This window comes from Mangifera indica, chromosome 14 (assembly GCF_011075055.1).
Source record: "Mangifera indica cultivar Alphonso chromosome 14, CATAS_Mindica_2.1, whole genome shotgun sequence".
NCBI lineage: Eukaryota > Viridiplantae > Streptophyta > Magnoliopsida > Sapindales > Anacardiaceae > Mangifera > Mangifera indica.
In genome coordinates, this window is record NC_058150.1 from 4,423,967 (window position 1) to 4,445,000 (window position 21,034).

General features: G+C 29.9%; 2 protein-coding genes across 2 annotated transcripts; one reads left to right on the forward strand and one right to left on the reverse strand.

Annotated features, from left to right (window-relative positions):
* Positions 1–567: 567 nt before the first annotated feature.
* LOC123195427 (zinc finger protein CONSTANS-LIKE 15-like) lies at positions 568–2,208 on the reverse strand. The gene is made up of 3 exons (XM_044609108.1): positions 1,444–2,208; positions 927–1,195; positions 568–833 (listed from the first exon to the last, which is right to left on the reverse strand). Exons 1-3 carry the CDS (start codon positions 2,152–2,154, stop codon positions 725–727), a joined length of 1,089 nt encoding a protein of 362 aa, XP_044465043.1. The 5' UTR covers positions 2,155–2,208; the 3' UTR covers positions 568–724.
* An 11,319-nt stretch (positions 2,209–13,527) lies between these two features.
* Positions 13,528–15,500, forward strand: LOC123196016 (translocon-associated protein subunit beta-like). Its single transcript, XM_044609897.1, has 6 exons — positions 13,528–13,911; positions 14,090–14,188; positions 14,300–14,408; positions 14,513–14,584; positions 14,705–14,710; positions 15,274–15,500. The coding sequence occupies exons 1-6, from the start codon at positions 13,730–13,732 to the stop codon at positions 15,385–15,387; spliced, it is 582 nt and encodes a 193-aa protein (XP_044465832.1). The 5' UTR covers positions 13,528–13,729; the 3' UTR covers positions 15,388–15,500.
* Positions 15,501–21,034: the final 5,534 nt, after the last annotated feature.

The window sequence follows — 21,034 nt, forward strand, 5'->3', positions numbered from 1 at the left end:
AATATTATTCATACAACAAAACAGTCGTTGAACGCCTATTCAAAATGGGCCTATGGGACTAAAAACCCCGGGCCATGACCACACCTAAAGAAAATTGCTAGCCATTTCCATAACATATAATTCTGAAATTTGTTTGGAATATATTTATTTTCGGAGTACCCCATCACCTGCCTGCTCTATTACTTTAAAAGATGTTGACACCCTAAAATATATGATACGTATTATATGATATAATATAATATAACTAAAAAATAATATTTATAATAAGATCTATCAAATTAATACGATATAATAAACATATTATATGATATGATATATATTATAAAATAATGATATAATAAAATTGTATATAAAAATTTTAAATTTTAAAGATGTTTATAATGTTTTCAAAAATAATAACATATTAATTATAATTTATTATATATTTTTTTAAAAAGATATTACACGATATAATACACTATTGATGGCCCAATGCTCATGTTTTCGTAGTCAAAGCTCAACCATAAACTAATATTTATACTTTTATGTATCAGACGTATATACAAATTCAAGGTAACTCAATTCAGTTTCAGTTCCATAGACATATTTCGACTTCATTTAATCCTCTTGGAAGGTGGAATGAAACACCACTCACCGCACTTCTTATTTGAACTTGTGGAAGAGTTGAGAGTCCAGAGACATTGAACTTAAAATAAGCTCGGCAACAATCGGAAACATCAAACGATCACATTTCAATAGCAGTAGCTTCGCCTGCCTTGGCGAACCGACCTTTCACTCGCTTTCTCCTATCGGCCTTCGCCTCCCTCGACTCATAACGGATGTGATTATCGTATCTGTCAATATTTCATAACATCAATAATCAGATAAGACTGAATGACTAAACAATCAAAGCCTGAGATTTTATAGGAAAATGGAAATTTGCATGCCTTCGATATTTCTTCTTTTCCTTATAGCGTAACATGGCAATGCCTCTGTTCTGGGCCAACAGGTCCGTGTCAACCCTAGATTTTGCCTCTTTTACAGCTTCACTGCCTGCCAGAAAAGGGTTATGAAGGATGTGGACAAGTCGGGTACTATCCCATGTTTCGGATTCAACTGCCCTTAATTCTGTTGATATCGATTGCCCAATTGGGGGTGTATTATTGCTTTCTTCTGTCGTTGGTGTGTGGCACGACAATGGCTGATTTGAGAGATCCTGCAAATGTTGCATGTCATCCCAAAAAATAACATAACAAACGCCATAATAGAATTAAATGTTTTGATCCATGTAGAAATTTTTTTTCAGTTTTCTATCAATTGGGCCTGTTTGTATCATCCGTCTTGCAATTTAAAGGTTCAAACTTAAAAGGGATGTTTGGTCGAGGATATTCAAATATTACTTGAATAATCTGAAACAATATATTAGTTAATAATATAGGAGATAATATAAAAATATATACCAACCTGAGCCGCTTGATATTTGGGATTACAATCCCAGATAAGATCATTTTCAGGGACAATGCCGTAATACTTTCTCAAGTCCACATTTGGAGCCAAATTTAACAGAGATGTAAATGTAGTTTGCTGACATAGCAATTCTTCCTCATCCATATTTTCCATCTGTTGATCACCTCCATTTGGTGGCGTCCCTGGCTCTAATTCAGCTCCATCTCCATTCTCCCTCCGATACATCTCCACCAACTGCTCGCAAACATCTCGATTATACTCTTCACACCTCATAAAAGCTGAGCAAATCTGTTTCGGTGCCAAAAGATCCTCCGAATTCAACCTTTTTGGCTCAGAAACACCAAACCCAGAACACAAATTCTCTAAACTCTTGGCCGTCAATTGAAACCCAAATAATGCTGCCATCCCAGTCACCGGTGGACAACCAGAGAACCCTTCAACTGAACACCGTTCGTGCAGCGACGACCCGGAGGGATCCCTGTGTGAGTCGGTGTCACAATCTTGGCAAAGCTTAAGATTTTCAGTGAAACAGCAAACCGAAACCGGCTCAGCTCTACAATTGCCACAAATCTGTGAACGTAAGTGTTTCAAAGAAAGAACATTTGCTGAGTGAACTTGGTGATCACACAACAAACAAAGCTTCGCCCAGTCAGCCCTGCAGTACAAAACTGCAGGTTTATTGTTACAAAATTCGCACGACGCCATCATTAAACTCCCCAACTCTGGTCTAAAACCGCTATCTTCTTCAATCAACAACGTAAAAACTCAACAGCGTTATGCTTCAAAGAACGTGGAACACATTAGAAATCTTGGAAATACAATCTGAAAAGAAGATCAGTAAGACATTAAGTAGGAGTGGGAATATGAATTATTGAATCAGATAAACATTTTAGAAAACAAAAATCAGAGAAAGTAATTAAAACGTGAGAAAAGAAGAACAAGTACTTGGTTCCTTGATGTGGATTATTCGTACGGAACGAGGGCATCTCAACATTTGCAGAGCTGGTGAAAAGTGCACGTGCGTCTTTCCTTGCTAAAAATTTGGGTTCAAGGTTGACTTTATTCCCTGGTCAAGAGCTGGACCCTAATTGATTGGGTTAGGATTTATTACCTTGATTTTTTTTAATTGCATTTTTTAATTTCTATTTTATAATATGCTTGTTTGTAGCATTTATAAACATATTATATAATTGAACTAAAATGAAGTGTTACCAATTTCATTACATTTTGAAAAGAGAATGGGACAAAATTTAGTATTAATTAATTTGTTGGGGAGAGATTAATTTTGCCCCTTGTGGGATTGAAGATAGGGATATTGAAAAAAATACCATTTTTTTTAGTTTATTTATACAATTTTACCACATATTTTTTCCATTAAACATTTATACTACTTTATTAATTAAATATTTAAACTATCTTTATCTTTATCTTACTTTGAACAATACAATAGGCAAATAACAATAAAAATCGCTTATTATAAACAGTGACAATAAGCAATAGCCAATAATATTTTATATGAAGACTATTGTAAACAGTATAATAGACGATAAATAATAGATATAACCTATTGTAAATAGTAACAGTAGATCATTTATACAAAGACTATTATAAACAGTATAATATATGATAAACAGTAAAAATAGCTTATTATAACAGTAACAGTAAACAGTGAATGGCAATATTTTATACAAAAACTATTGCAAACAGAACAATATGTGATAAACAGTAAAAATGCCTACGGTGAATAGTAATAATACGTGATAAACAGTTATTTTATGTAAAAGCATATTGTGAACAGTATAATAGATTATGGATAATTGAAATGCCTGCTGTGAACAGTATAATAGGCGACAAAAATAATACAATCATATGAATTCAAACTTTGGTTATAACATAAGTATTTTAGAAACTATAAAACTTTTATAGTATAATTGTTGTATATATAAAAAATGTGATATAATTGTATAAATGACCCAAAAAAATGTTTTTTTTTTTCAATATCCCTTGAAGATATATTAAAATTGGGATTAAATTGAACTAAACTGTGTAGGAAAGACATAATTTTATATGAATTAATTGCGGTGTTAGAATGCCATTTATCCAGAAAATTTGTGGGCAGTTGAGATGTTATTAACAAGGCGATAACTTTTATTTAGCACCCAATAAATACGGATTATAGGCCAGTTTTAAGTTCAAATTACAAATCTCAGTTTGTTTGAAAAATTTTTGAGACCTCCTTCATTATATAGAACAAAGTTGTTTGCAAATTTTCAAATATGTTAAAAGTCCCAATAGTTTTTATTTGTTATGGCCAAATTACAATTTATCACCCGAAATTTGAAGAATTGATCATTGTCCATACTATAAATATGAAAATTCAGTTTTTCACCTATCAATCAATTTTCACAGTTAACTTTAATTGCAAAGATGTATTAAAGTAATTATATAGATATAAATATATGAAATTACCTTAAATGACTCAAAACCCATTAATTACTTTTTTTTTAATTATTGTTTTAACTTTTCTCATCTTCATCCCCTTCATTACCACTATCACTAAATTATGGGTCTTCATCTATTAGAATTAGTACTATGAAGTCAATCATAAATAGATGTTAGAATAGAGATCACCAAAACCTTTCACCATTGCCTTCTTCCTTCATTGTTTCCTTACCTAACTCTAAACTTCCATCACCACCATTGATGTATCCATCACCCAATCCTAAGCCTTCATTGCCACCCTCTCCATTTTCATCACCCAACCCTAAACATTTAACACCTATGTGTCTATGTTTATGTCTAACATGGCCTTCACCATTTATCAAGCCAAACACCAACACCATCTCCAATACATGCTTCTCCACTACCACCATCACCATCACCATCTCCAATTCTCATTGCTCCATTATCACTGCCACAACCACTGACACCAACTCTCATAATATATTTCTTCCTTCTTGTTTTCTCTCTCCAAAACCTCATCTTTAATTAGGTTTATACACAATTTTGTTTATTATTTTTTAGACCTTATGAGAGTTCATTCAACCAATTCTCAAGTCTCTCTTACCACTTAAGTGCATGACTCTGTATGAGAACCGTTTTCCCTTTTGCCTACTCTCCATTCACATTATTTCAAAGCAAACAAGGGTGGGCACTTAGGTACCATAAGCCATTTGTCCCATGAATCTATCTATAATCAAAGTAGGTGTATTTCACCGGTTCTTTTGAATACTTTTATCTCTCAACAACACTAAAAAATATCAAAAATCCTACATACTAGAAAATATCAATGACCCTTCATTAAGGGCATAACACATACTTGAAAAATATCCAAAATATCTTCATCGGATTTTACCATGCATGATGATGACAAATCACATGTGGTGATGAAATTACCCAAAATCACCCATTTTTAGATCCAGTTTTACCAATAATCGGTTGTAAACTTATTCTAACACAAATCAGTTGAAATTTTTCATAAAAATCATAAATAATTCATGTGATTTCACACAAAAACTCAACCCCCTAAAACTTTTAATCAAAACCTATGAAATATATTAAAAAATGACTAAATCTAAAAAATATAAGTAATAAAACATAATAATGAATAAGATCACCATAAATATATTTATATGCAATTTTCTCTCACTATGCAGATTTACTATACATGTTTTTTATCGTTGAAAATAAATTTAATGTTTGATTATATATGGGTAGTTTCATCCCACCCTTATATGTTAGTCTTATTCGTAACAACTTTTCCAAAGTTTGTTAGTTTCGTATAAAGCCCCCTAAATTTGATAATCTTAATTTATTTTTTTAATACACATAAATAGACATATTTAAAAAAAAAATCAAAGAATAATATAGGATAGGACGTCACTCATAAGACCTTCTAATATGCTTACATCATGAGCAATATTACATATACATATTTTAAGTATATAAAATAAGTATATAGATGATGTTTCATCATATAATCTGATATTACTTTATTTTTAATTGAAAATCATTCATTTACATAATAATATATAATCTATTTACATTTTTTATATATTTAAAATATATACACATAATTTTATTAATCGGCTACTTATGAATACATATTTTACTGAATTTTTTCATTAAAGTGAGTGATAGTTTTCCATTTAAAAGTTTATATGCCAACAATGTATTAATTCATAGTAGGGAGACGACATGGTATTTTGGAATGAGCATTAAATAATAAAAATTTCCCGAAGATTGTTGAGAAAAAGGAAAATTAGTAATGGACACTGATGTTGTGGAATTGGAATCGTATGCCTGAGAGAGATCATTGAAAGAGTGAGCAGAGAGAAACAATTGGTCATGGTGGCAGATGAAAACCCACCAATAATATGGCAAAACGAGTCATAACCCATTAATTAAATCGAACACACTTTTCTCAAGATATTGTTCTTCGATTCTTCCTTCTTCGTGAAGTCAAAATTTTCTGAAGTCAAAGGGTCAGAGAATTTCCTTAAAATGAAAAATTCGTGGCCACAGACGGAAAGTCCTTCCATGGAGAGATCATAAAGCTTTAAAAAGAATATAATTAAACATCGTGATCTTTGACATGAGGTCAAGGTTTTCAGCTTGGCTAATATATACGTGGCTACCAAATCTGTGTGGGGGATCCAAACTTTCCACAGCATTCCGACAACTAGAAAAGGCAATTTGGCCTATGAAATTGGATATTTAGTTTGTCATTTGCTAAACGGGAAGCGGATTTTTTAATAAAGACAAGATAGAGAAAGTTAAAATCACCGTAGTTAGTGATAGAATATATCTTTAGTATATCATTTCTCTAGTCTGTTCTCTATCCGGTTTGTTTATTCTCGTACATATTTTCTAAATTTTTATACGTGAAATAATCATTCAAAGTTTTCAATTATAACAAATATTCTTTAACACATAATAAATATTTCATTAATGTTTTAGTAAGATAGTGAGAAAAAAATATAAAAAAATTTTCTCACATGATGGGCGGAAAAGAAGAAAAAAATTTTTCTCCTAAAAAGAGATAAAAATCCTCTATTATCCCCGTATCAGGGATAATATAAGGGTGGGAAATATTATTCTTACAGAGAGAGGATTAAGGTATTCGGTTTTATCCACTCAATTGTCATCTCTACCTACGACTATGTCATTGGAGATGAGATGGAGCATATTGCTTCCATCCTTGGGGTCTCAGACTCTCTGCCACCAGCCATATGGTAGAGAATATATTCAGTTATGTGTTGTTAATAAAGCGTGAACTTGATAAGTTCTAAGATAAAATATATAGAAGCGTTGCGATCCGAATCAAATCTCCACGATTTGATTTGCTATATATAGAGCCCTGAAAACACGGCATTGGCATCCCATTGGGTGCATGAATGACAGGTTATAAGAGCTGTAGGATGAGATGTCTAACATGGAGATAAGAGTCTCGTTTGGTAGCCAAGGATGACTTGCCTGAGACTTCAAAGTAGTTTCAAAATAATGTCAAATGAAATATTGAAACACTTCGTTGATTTCCAGGCAGTCTCCTTGGCTAACTTGACAGGCTCTTCTCTTTCATGCCAGACCACCTCTTCTTCACAAAATATACGATGAAATGTTTATATATGGTGCTTCTTTGGATAATTTGTGCGCCTTCCTATGGAATTGCGGCGTGAATGAAAGGAGAGAGGCCTTACATGAAGAGAAGAGTGTTGTTGTTTGGTAGCCAAGGATGACTTGCCTGAGCCTTGCAAGAGTTTTGATTCCATGATAAGTTGAATTTAATTGAAGCCTTTGTTTATTCTCAGGCAGTCTCCTTGGCTATTCAAACAGGCTCTTCTCCTTCATGCTAGTCCTTCTCTTCTTCCCCCGATGAGCTCTTTACTGCACACTCTGTTTTCTGAAAATCAGGGGAGACTTAAGCCACAGATTCAACATAATGTCTTTCACTGAACAGCCTGCAAATTTGAGGCAGATATGCGAGTACTACTTTGAGACAAATGTGTGATATCAGATTAGGTTATTTGAATTAAATCACGTTATTTTGAATTAAAAATAAAAATATTACAAAATATATTATATTTATCATGATATCTTGTACAAATATGTTATTTCAAAGCTGATATATATAAATATATATTTATAAGTAATTAAGTGATTTTGAATTAAAAATGAATAATACTCAATCATCACATACACATATAATATATGTACTCATTTTACTCAAAATAAGTACGTATAATATTGATTTATAGATACATACATAACAGAAGCACGCCAACCCAATATGTGTAAGAAAGAAAATGATCGTTTATGAGTTGTATTAAAAATGGATAAGGATACGAAATATAAATACGGCTTTGTACGGCACATTCCATTATTTCTACCTAAAACATGCCAAATGTAGTAGAAAATGATCGTTTGTGTACTTCTTTTGTATTCTTACTTTGGTAATGGTATAAGGTGTTGGAATAGTTTTAGGTAAACTTTTGGGGATATTGAAATTTTTACCACTATTTTATTTCGTGTATACAAAAATGTCACTTAGCCTAAAGCTTTCACAAATATACCATAACAGTAATCACCTTCCCCAAAATACCCCTCTTCAATTTTTCATGCACAAATTCTCTCTCTTCTTCTCTGCAACTTTTTTCTCTCTTCTTCCTCTTCTTCCAAAGTGATAAAGGAATCATATAGAAAATAGAATAAATGTTTCAAAAATAAAAGAAAAAAACTGAAAAAAGAAATAGATTTCAGATTAAGAATTCTTTACTAAAAAAAATTAAAAAGGTTGGCAGAAAAAAATCTAAAAAAAAAAACTGATGAACAGACCTATGAAATTTTATTCTGTAAATTTTAGATTTCCACTTTAACAAATAAGATATGTATTTAATTAAAAAAACTGAAAAAAAAATTAAAAAGGGTTGGCATGGGTTGGCCACACGCCAACCCTTTTTAATTTTTGAAGGTTGGCGTTAACGCCAAGGGTTGGCGCCAACCCTCAAGAAGAATTAAAACAGGCAAAGGGTTAGCCTCCTTTGCCTGTTTTAATATAATATAATTATATTATAATATAATTATATTATATTATAATATTATATAATATATATTATATTATAATATAATATATATTATATTATATATTATAATAATATCATAATATAATAATATATTATATTATATATTATAATATAAAATATTATATATTATATATTATATTATTAATATATATAATTATATATTATATAATATATATAATTAAAATATTATAATTATATATTATAATATAATATTATAATGTATAATAATATATTATAATATATATTATATATTATAATAATATAAAAAAAAGAGGGTTGGCGTTGACCCTCTTTTTTTTTAATTAATTTTGTTTAGAAGGTGACCTTTTTTTAATTAAATTTTTTTGTTTAAAAAATATGAACACCTACCTTTTTTAATTTATTAAATTAAATTTTAATTTAATTCAAATTTAAATTAATTTGATTTGATTGGATTAATTTGAATAATATATATTATATTATATGATATTATAATATATTATTATTATATTATAATATATAATTATATTATATAATATTATTATATATAATATTATATATATTATTATAAGGGTTGGCGGAAACGCCAACCCTTGGCGTTAAGGCCAAGGTTCGGCGTTTCCGTCAACCCTTACCTACTCTAAGTTTTAAGTTTCATAAAATGTGAGCCCATCATAAATTATAATAACACCAACTTTCTTACACCAATAGTTTTAGTTTATAAAATATGGTCCACTTAAATTAATGCTAACAAGCTAATTATTTTTGCCAACCTTTGTAATAATATATATTATTTTATATTATAATATATAATATTAATATATTATATAATATGATAATATAATTTTATATTTTATAAAATATATGCAAAGGAGTCTGGGGCCATGGGTTGGCGTTAACGCCAACCCATGGCGCCATATATTATTAATATATATATATATTATTAATATTATATAATTATATAAAAAATATATTATATTATATTATATAATATTATAATATAATTATATAATTATAATTATATTATATATATATTATATTATATAATATTATTATATATTATTATTATAATATATAATATTATAATAATATATATAATATTTATAATATAATTATATATTTAATATAATATTATATTTATTATTCTAAAGGTTGGCGGAAATAGTTGGCTTGTTAGCATTAATTTAGGTAGGTCCATCTTTTATAAACTAAAACTATTAGGATAAGAAAGTTGTAATATATGGTGGGCTCACCCTTTATAAAACTTTGCTTGGAGTAGCCAAAGGTTGGCGGAAACGCCAACCCTTGGCGTTAACGCCAACCTTTATTCTCAGAATTTCACGCCAATTATTTTTTTTTTTATTAAAGGCAAAATTTTTTTTCAGTTTTAATCTTTAAATGTTAATTTTTTTTTCAGTTAAATCTTACTGAATGTGATCTTCTTCGATGATCATTTCTTATACTTTTTCGATGGTCATTTTTTTCCAGTTAAGTTTTTTTGTGGGTTACTCTTTTTTTTTTAATCCTCACTTAGCAGAATTCTTAATTTGAATAATTCAGTTTTTTCTTTCCTGTTTTTGTTTTTTAAGATGAGGGAGAAGAGAAAGTGATTCTTTTATCACTTTGGAAAAAGAGGAAGAAAAGAGAAAAAAGTTACAGAGAAGAAGAGAGAGAATTTGTGTATGAAAGATTGAAGAGGGGTATTTTGGGGAAGGTGAATACTGTTGTGATATATTTGTGACAACTTTATGATAGGTGATAATTTTGTATAGACGAAATAAAATAGTGCTAAAAATTTCAATTTCCCAAACTTTTGATTCAATTTCTCATTGACGGTTGATTATGCAAAGAGCAGTAAATAAAAAAAGAAAATGTGTTAATTAATAATCAAATTTCCGCCAAGATAATTGGAAAAATTAAAGACATTGTCAATGAATTGATGGCCCTTATATATATATATATATATATATATATATATATATATATATATATATATATATATATATATATATATATATATATATATATAAAATATTGTTTTTATATAAGATCAGAGAATTTCCTTTAAAAGAAAAAGAATTACGACAAATCCTTACATGAATATAATAAAATACTAAGAAAATGTTGACATGAATGGTGAACCACGAGTGAAGGTTACTTGTAAGCTTGGCTTAAAAATGTTTGATTTGTTAAAAATAATATTTGGTTTTTACTAATAATAAAATTATATATACCTATTTTAAATATACAAATATATTAATATCAAAGATAAAATAACATCTAATCATATAATAATATACTGAAATGTGAACTAATTTGTATATTCAAAGTGGGTATAAATTGCATTGTTTTTTTAGGAATAATAATTTTGTATATCAAACTTCTGTTACATAGTGAAGATTAGTACTTGGAGGGCTTAACTGAAATTATGTCTTCTCAGTTGGCATAAGCGCATGAAAAAGCAAGTTGCATGGGCATGCGGCTTTGCGACTAATTGTTACAGAATTGATTCTTCATACATGCTTGGCTAATTGATAATTGATAAGTGGAAAAAAAATATATAAAAAAGAGGTCCGAATATCATCTCTATACTTTGATTGGCTATAAATAGAGCCTTGAAAACATGGCGTTGGCATCCCATTAGTGCATGAATTCCAGCTTAATTAGAGCTTTTGGAAAGAATGAGAAGAGAGCTCGAACATGAAGACATGAGTCTAGTTTGGTAGCCGAGGATGAATTGCTTGATCCTTGGCTCTCTTCTTTCATGCCAGACCTTCTCTTCTTCACAACTATTTAATTATCTTCTTCTGGTCTGCCATATAGGCTCAATTCGCATCGCACTGGAGCTTGAATTTAATTAAGAAGAGAGGTCTTACATGAAGAGAACAGTATTGTTTGGTAGCCAAGGATGACTTGCCTGCGCCTTGCAGAGGGTATCATTTAGAGCCCTTTATTCGGTTCTCAGGCAGTCTCCTTGGCTATGCTGACACACTCTTCTCCCTCATGCTAGCCTTCTCTTCTACTGCTTACATATTCATGCAGATGTCTTGAACTGAAGAAGCAGCAAATTTCAGGTACATGGCATCCCTTTATTTGTTTATTTAATTAATCTTTTATCTTATATATATGGATGTAAATTTTCATGAGATTGTGTACAAACAGATAAACCACTCCTGAAGGATATGTTTCATGTCACTGTCTCATTTTTAGTAGGTCCATGAATCTATTGAATAAAATTGAACCACACGTATCCATTACACAAAAAAGAAAATTTATAGGACTTAAAACTAGTAAGAATATATACAAATTGGAAAAAGAACCAATAAAGAAATTCACAATAAACAGGCAATCAATCCAATCATAAAGAAAATATACTCTTTGCTCCAATCAAATAAATTGATAGTGGATTTTTTAATAAAAAATTTATCTACTTTCGACCATTCTTTCAAACTTATAAATAGATATCAATCATTTTCAGTTTTATTCTCAGTGTTTCAAAATAGCAACTCTTTTCTTTTTTGGGTGTCATCTTTAGATATCTCAAAATATATAAGGTTGCAGTGAGATGTATCTGAATATGTGAATGCATAAACGGACTTACCATGCTAACAATGTAAAAAAGGTTAGGTTGAGTGAGAGGTAGAGCAACCTCTCTGTCAATCTATAGTATCTCCCTTTGTCCATGAAGGGTCCTCATCACTACCTTTTTACTTTCAATTTCTATCTAAAGGTGTATTAGCAGATTCTCATCCTAATAACATTCAGTCTTCATTAGAAGATCTAGTATGAACTTTCTCTATGGAATCAAAATCACATCTTTGTTTCTTAATAACTTCATACTAAGAAAGTATCTCATTGAACTTAAGTCTTTAACTATAAACTCTGCCCCCAATTTTTGCTCAAGATTCATAATCTTTATATAATCATCTCTAGTAATTATGATGTCATCAATACAGACAAACAAAACATATTTTGATCTCGAGAGTGTTCTTTATTAATGAATTATGGTAAGCTTGTCTTTGTCAATAACCCATTTGACCAAGATTTATACTAAATCTTGTGAACCATACTCTTGGTTATTGTTTTTAACCTTACAACGATTTCTTCATTTTACAAACTTTGTCAACTTCACCTTTCTCCTCAGAGTTGGGTGGCATCATCATGTATATCTCCTCCTTTATGAATGAATTATGGTAAGCTTGTCTTTGTCAATAACCCATTCGACCAAGATTTATACTAAATCTTGTGAACCATACTCTTGGTGATTGTTTCTAACATTACACTCCTCAAGTTTCCTATTTAAGAAGACATTTTTATAAGGGTGTGTGTAATTCGACATCATGTATAACCTCAAGTTTGCTTGATAATGTTCAATAGCCCATGACCTTTTCTTGAGAGGCCCCATTGGTTTCTTTCCCTTATAGCTTGCGACGTACATTCTTTCCAACCTACCATTGACTTGACATTAATTAGTTCGTAAAAATATATTATGAAGAAGTTTATTCAAACGAGGATCTATTGAAATCTAACCTCTAGTCAGTTGGAGAAAATATCTCAATAATGACCTCATATCTATAATAAAATAAATGACACAAACAACAGAACACTCCATTCACATATTTTTCGATATTAATTTTATCAGAAAAATGATTTGAAAACTCTCATAACAAGTTTTCACACCACAAACTTCAGAAACTACTCTCAACTTATACCATTTAAAAGTGATCGACATGAGTTTTTATAAATAAATCTAAACCAATCAGAAGAAAATCCCCACACCCTACAACTCGAAGTTATTAAATGGTTTTAACCATTTCATATCAATATATTTAATTAGGATTATCCATTTTATATCAAGAGTTGCTACAAATCAGCCCATGGGCCAAATAAAATAATATGAATTTATTCATGAATTAAAAAATTGATTTTATTATATTAAAAATCTGGATAATTAATTTAAAAAGAAACTAAAAAATAAATATCTATGAAATAAAATACTACTATATGGATATTCAACACTAAATATAAGCAACATATTTCTCGAATTTAATAAAGTACAGTGGAAAACAACAATTTAGATATTTGAAATAGAACAAAACGCTGTCGTTGCAGCTGACCTTGGCCTGACTACCAACCCTAGTTCAATTTGATTTTGTCCTCTAAATTATACAGAAATCTCTCAGGATTCTCCATAATTCTGAAGCGAACCAATCTCTTGAGCAATGGCGAATCCGATCACCAAGTCTCTGATCTCAGCTTTGATCGCTCTCTTCTTGATCTCATCTTCTTTTGCCAGCTCAGACGTTCCCTTCATCGTGGCTCACAAGAGGGCAACTACGAAACGACTCAAATCGGGCATCGAGCGTGTCTCCGTCTCCATCGACATCTACAATCAAGGAACCTCGTACGTTATTCTAATAACATCTGAAAAACTATACTCAGATCTAGCTCTGATTATTTCTTATTTCTTGATTGCTAGATTTAGTTGGCTTTTGCTTGTTTTCACCAATTGAATCTACGATTCATGGAATAGAAACCGCACTGTATAAGAATGAAGATACAATTGATCTTTAATTTTGCAGGACGGCTTATGATGTGAGTCTTACAGATGATAGCTGGACTAAAGAATTGTTTGATGTAGTAACCGGTAATATTTCACAGTCCTGGGAAAGACTTGATGCGTGAGTGATATTTACCCTAATGCCATTTTTCATTATTTTATTTTATATTCATATATTTTGTATATTTAGCCCAGAATTGCTGAATTGTGTTATTGTGCATGTAAATTTTAGTGGCGGTATTCTCTCCCATTCATTTGAATTGGAGGCCAAAGTAAAAGGAATGTTTTATGGTGCACCTGCAATCGTGACATTCCGCATCCCCACAAAGGCTGCTCTCCAGGTCTGATTGATATCCATAAGAATGTTTAATGGTTAAATCTTCTTGTTTGCATGAATATGAGAATTGTATGGGCTTGTTATTTAATGAGTTGTTTCTTTCTATAGGAGGCATATTCAACCCCAATTTTGCCCTTAGATGTCCTTGCTGAGAAGCCTGTAGTGAATAAGCTTGACTTGGTAAGTTTGTTTGCTTTGTTTTCAAAATAGTTGATACATTGATTATTATGTGGTTTAATATTGCCGACCTTTTCTTTTTTCATGGAACGATATTCAACGGTTGCGTTTAAATATCTGCAGGCTAAGGTATGGACTGCTGTCTTTATATTTGTTATTTATGGGCTATTAAAGTTTTTTGGACACGCATTAAGTCTGGTGATAATGTATTGAGTTGCATGTATAGTCTTATTGAAGCTTGTTATGATGGTTTTGACTGAAAATGACCCACTGATAATTTTATATGCTTCAATTACTCTTGCACCAATTAGTTGTAAAATTATATTAGCTTATAACTGGTTTGTTAATGTTTAGACATGGACTAATATTTGAGGTTTTTCCTCTCATTCTTCTTATATATTGAAACCGGATAGTGTTTTTGCTCTGGGTCTGCTACTCAGATAATATTTTGGCAGAATTGCTTATAGAAATCCATTTCACCAAATGAGATAACGAAAATTATAATTTGCTAGTTTAAGAATCGAAATGTATTCTTTAATGTAGTTACTCTACATACAAATCGTTAAGCCAAGTATATTTCAACTGGTCATTGGTTTTTTTTACTGAGCCAGATATGTATTTTTTTTCTTCATATACTCTAATACATGGGGCAATTTCAAAATTACATTAATGTATAGTTGTATTTTATGCAGAGGTTGCTGATGAAATACGGCTCTCAAATATCTGTGATCTCCATCATTGCCCTGTTTGTGTATCTGGTCACTAGCCCATCAAGTGCTTCAAAAGGGAGCAAGAAGAAGCGCTAGAATGTAGGTTAACTTATCCAGGTTGATGATTTTGTTTTAATGAAGTCACAGTAGGTTAACTTATCCAGGATGATGGTTTTGTTTTAATGAAATGGCAGTTAATCTTTGAGGAATTTTTTTGTAATTTAGTCAAATATTTGCGAAATCTTTGTTTTATGCCCTGTTCTGTTTCATCTTTGTTTTTAATTATGTCTGTGTAGTGATGCTACCGCATTAAATTTAATATAGAGGTAACATGAAGAGTAGCATTTGTAAGAAAAAAAACATGTTAGTTATTTGAGCGATTCACATTTGCCCTGTTCTATCAGCAACTTCTTGGTCGATGTGATTTCAACTCTCTGCTTAAAGACAATGCTACATGGCCAAGGACTGTGGTCATTGGTTAGACTTTATGGCCACAAGTCCTTTTTCATGGTTGTTGTAATGCTTCATGCCTTCCATGAGAGATCTCCATTGTCCTTTCTCAACTCAAGAGGCAAGTCAGTCACCAACAAAGTCCACTTTGTGGCTGTGGTATCTTGGATACTCTTATGGGCGTCACTTTCCTTGCTGGAATTGATCATGTGATCTCTTTTAGGACTTTTTGGCGGGATCTAACTCTGTGTGAGGAGCTTGACAAGGAGGCTCAAGCACAAATGAATCATGAGTTGTCTAGGTGAAAGCTTGTTGCCGAGAATGTTTTGTGCCCCAAGCAATCCTGGACCTTTTTATATTCTGTAGTTGGAGATGGAGTTCAGATTCTTATGCTTTTTAACAGTCAGTTTCAGTTAATCAAATTAGATTTTTGGTGAAAAAATTTTGATTTACGTAGACAGTGAGTGGAAAAGTGTTTTAAAGTCAAACCTGAGGTGGGAAAATGTAAATTATTCTAGTTTTTTATTTTTTTTAAAAAGTAATTCAAATTAAATTGTCACGAACGTGATTAAAGAGTTGAATCTAAGTTATTTTCTTGAAAATTCAAATAGTTTACTAGTTTTACTAACTTTTGGTATTCAAGTCATTCTAGTTATTAATACTTGTTTTTGCTTTTAAAAACTAGAACTCTTATCATTTTCCGACCCCAAGTTGTGGTCTAAAAATATTTTTAGAACTCAACTGATTAACATTTTACCACCCAAGTTGTGGTATATAGTATCATGTCTAGTGAGTCCTCTTCGGTATGCTTACCTTAATTTTATCTGTACCATACCATGGCCTTTGTTTTTGCTTTAAAAGTCTGCCCGACCCAATTAACAGGTCCGATTCAATTGCAAATCTGAAATTCAATCAAAGGTAGGAAAATATTACATTCATATAAATATTGATTATGAAATTAGAAACAGTATAATTTGATTATGTATCATTTAAATTTTTGTGTTACAAAATTATTAATTATTTCATAATTAATAAACAGTTGGGTCCAATTCAAGATCCAATTCATTAACCATGGAAACCTCAACAGCGTTGCACAATAATATCGCCATATTGGACGCTATTAGTAACAAAATTATTTTGTTACAGACACTCATGGTTTGACCCTTTTTGGGGCAAAAATTTGGACCTTCCTTGTGTCCAAGTAGAATAGGAAAGGTGTTTTGTGTGTGCTACAATTATGTGTCAATAATTTTAATTACTTCCCCAGAATATTATTTCAATTTTATTTCTCTTATTATTTTTTTTAAAGTAAATATAATGACTATGATAAGTATATGACAAATTAATAGTTTAATAATGATTATAAAGATAAAAATGATATGATTTAATAGATAAAATAATACTCAATCATACAATAACACATAATTATTTATATGTAAAATTATACACATAATTTTATTAAATCCCAATATATGTTGTGCCCTTAAGGCTTTTATAAATTTTGTAAGAACCCAACCCAATATATGGTTGGCATCTGGGTATTAGGTAAAATGAAATGAGAATATAGAAAATGCTAGTGAGTTCAAAAATTAAGATGTAAAAATATTTTATTGGTGCATCTAAAATATTCTCAACATTTATTAATCAACTACAACATAACATAGAAATGGATTAAGACTTGTTCCATTCAGAACACTGATAATCATCAATATCATGATTGAAACGACAGAGACCACCTTCTCTTATCATCCACACACAGTATATGTAAATATCCCGCTTTTAAATGTATATATCAAACCAGGGAGAATTCCCCTTCCAAGTGAAATTACAATAAAACCGAGTTTTCTCATAAAAGTTCGGCTTAAAACTGAAACTAAATTAAAAAATTGCCATTATATGATAAACTTTAAGTAAAAGTGAAATATTAATTTCTAAAACCTGGGAGAACGGAAAGTAATAAACTTTATAACTATTTAATATAAACAGTGAAATAACTATTTTATCCTTCCTTTTAATAGAAGTTTGCCTATTGATGGGAATAGGGGTTTTTCATCTCCCGTGAGTATAGGTTTGAGAATAACCTAAAAATTGGGTGGAAAATAGTCTTTTTCCCTATGATAAAGGTTGGATTTATTATTGCAAATTGAGACGACCAAGGGAAGGGTTATTTTAATTTGAAGACAATTAATTCAGTTAGAGGTAGACAAATATTTCATTCAAATTATTAATATTATGTGTATCTATTTTTTATATATAATTTATATACACACATAATATATCATTATGTGATTAACTATTATTTTATTTTTTATTCAGAATTATTTAATGACATAATGATATATTATTTATATACATAAATTATATATAAAAAATGAATATACATATTTTAACGGTATAAAAATATTGAATAAGTGTTATGGTTATGAAGCTTTAAAATAAATAGTATAATTTGATTATTATGTATCATTCAAATTGATGCGTTACAACAGTATTTTTATTTTATGCTTGTCATTCTAATTTTCTTGAATGTGTCTTTATGACCCAATAAGTTACATTTTTATTAAAATTTTCTGTCCATGTGAATATAAAAATTTTATATTTGATATAACATAAAAAAACATTTTCAAAGCTTATTTCAATAATTTTTTATGTCACTAGATAGAGTTCAGAGAGTTATGTTCGGTTTGGTTTGAGTTTGACTCGATTTCATAGTTTGAATCAATTATTCGAATTGATAGTTTGAATGTATGATTCGAATTCTTGGCTCGAGTTCATGATTTATTGACTAAATGATATTATTTTATCTAAATAATATTTAAAAATTTTTATTCAAGCCACTAATTCAAACTACTGAATTTAAACTGATTTAAACTATCAATTCAAACCGAATCAAATCACAAATTTGAACTATTGATTCAAATCCCAAATTTGAGTCGAATATCTCTTTGCTCTAGTTCAGCTAGAATTAAAAAACAAGTCAGATCTTTTAATTTAAATTCGATTAAAATTTGAATCAAACTAAATCAAATCAAATCGGTTTTCGAGACCAAATTGGGTCAAATCTTGCATCTAATCATAGACATCAAACCAGTGAAAATTTCCGTTCCAATTGAAATGAATAGAGTTCTCCCATAATGTCTGGCTCAAAATTGAAACTATAGCGAATATAATGAGCGAGTACGACCAATGGACCATACCAAGATCATCATCATCATCACCTGATTTATTATAACTTTAGCTTTCAAATCATTGATCAGAGAAACCCTTTCAGCGATGCACTCGACTCGCAGTATCGCCATATTTGACATTATTAATAACAAAATTATTTTGTCATTGACGCTAATGCTTGACCTTTTTAGGGTAAAAATTTGGACCTCTCTTGTGTCTAAGTAGAATGGGAAGTGTGTTGTCCGTGTGTGTATATATATATATATATCCTGCAGAGCAGTTATGTAACAATAACTTTGATTACTTACCATAATAAAATAAAAAAAGAATCTGATTTCAATTTTATTTTTTTTATTTTTAATAGAGTAATATAGTAAATATATAAACAGTTCATCTTTTAATGATAATAAAGGTAATTAATTATTGACAAAAATAAACAATAATTACGTTTTATATATAAATACTATCTATTTTGAGTATATAAATATATATATTTTATATATGTTATTATGTAATTTAATGATTTTAAATTAAAAATAAAAAATATCTAATTATATAACGATCCTAAAAACACGTATTATTGTTGTCATATATATATATATATATATATATATATATATATATATATATATATATATATATAATAACAATAATAAATATAAGTATCATTATATTTATAAATAATAAATACAAATGTATAGATAAAGGATGGCAAATAGCTGGTCTCCGCCATGGGCTGGTTTGACCTGTGAACTGAACTAAAACCGGCCCATTCAAAACCGAAACAGGATTCTAATGGTTCAGTTCCGATTTTTATTTTTTTGAACAGACAGTTCAAAGATTTATAAACTAGCTTTTTATTTTTTAAATTAAAAAAATTTGCATGAGCCGGTAAATGCAAATGTTTTAAAACATTTGCTGGGGACCGGTCTCTTGCAAATGTTTAAAATATGGCTGTTAGGCGTCTTAGGCCTTACTTTTTTTAATTTTTTTTTATATAAAATTTTACTTATAAATACTACTCCATCTTTCAACTCTATCATTTCTCATCTTCTCAATTTTTAATACTCTTTTAATCTTTTAATCAAATTATCTCAAATTTAATTAAATTCTTTCTACTAATTTTAATTTTTATAATTTTATTATTATTATCTTTATATTATACAATTTCATAATTAATTATATAATTTATCTCTATAATTAATTTTATTTATTACCTAATATTATTATTTTTCTCATTACCTTTCATAATTAATTATATAACTTATTTTATTCATTATCAAAAAATGGCAAATAAAACTACATAGACTTTGATTCTTCTAAATTAATTAAAAAATAAATCAGGATTATAAATCAGAACCGACAATTTAATGTTAGCTTTGAACTGGGGTCATAAATCGGAACTATCAATTTTGAACTGGTTACTAATCATTATGTAACCGTTCCAATTTAGGGTTATTATTTTTTTGAACTGTGAATCGATGGTTTTGAATCGAAATCATCGATTCATGAACCGTGGCCAAGTTTGCATATAGCTATCCACCACCAACTTCTGGCCTTGGGTTCTCATCAGAGCCACCACCGCCGTACGAGGGTACCAGCCACGGCCACCATCACATGGATATCCTTACTCTCTGAGAGGACAACTTTCTAATGAAGGGCACCAAGGGTATTTTGCTGAAGGGTATCCTCTACAGCGACCTCGCCCTGGTCAACCATAGTACTGCCACTACGAGGACTATCTTTACGAGAACAATGAAACTGGTTGTACTTCCCTTCAGCAAGGCTGCTCTGTCTTTCTTTATTAATTTTGGATTCATGTTATTTAAGATAGCATAATGTAATGGAAACATGTAACATATTAATATGTGCTTATTTAAAGGACTATGGATAATGCTTCCATGTAACATCTGCCAATTTGTATTTTAGTTTTTCCTTTTTAAATGATGAAAAACTCTATCTTAATCGATTCGTTCACATTAAGGTCTGACACAAAACAAATAAAATTTTAAGTTTAATGATAATTTTATTTTATTCTGATATCGAAGACTGTCGAACTCATATCCTCTCTTCTCTTGGGCCTATATGAGAATTCAACAGGCAGTTTGTATTTTAATTTCTTGAG

What these genes read in the sequence shown, in the direction of transcription:
- LOC123195427 (XM_044609108.1), bottom strand. Translation starts at nt 2,154, where the DNA reads ATGATGGCGTCGTGCGAATTTTGTAACAATAAACCTGCAGTTTTGTAC. An exon ending in CCAAATATCAAGCGGCTCAG is followed by an intron (nt 1,196 to 1,443) that starts GTTGGTATATAT and finishes CAACATTTGCAG; the next exon opens with GATCTCTCAAATCAGCCATT. An exon ending in GAAAAGAAGAAATATCGAAG is followed by an intron (nt 834 to 926) that starts GCATGCAAATTT and finishes AAATATTGACAG; the next exon opens with ATACGATAATCACATCCGTT.
- LOC123196016 (XM_044609897.1), top strand. Translation starts at nt 13,730, where the DNA reads ATGGCGAATCCGATCACCAAGTCTCTGATCTCAGCTTTGATCGCTCTC. An exon ending in ATCTACAATCAAGGAACCTC is followed by an intron (nt 13,912 to 14,089) that starts GTACGTTATTCT and finishes TTAATTTTGCAG; the next exon opens with GACGGCTTATGATGTGAGTC. An exon ending in TCCTGGGAAAGACTTGATGC is followed by an intron (nt 14,189 to 14,299) that starts GTGAGTGATATT and finishes TGTAAATTTTAG; the next exon opens with TGGCGGTATTCTCTCCCATT.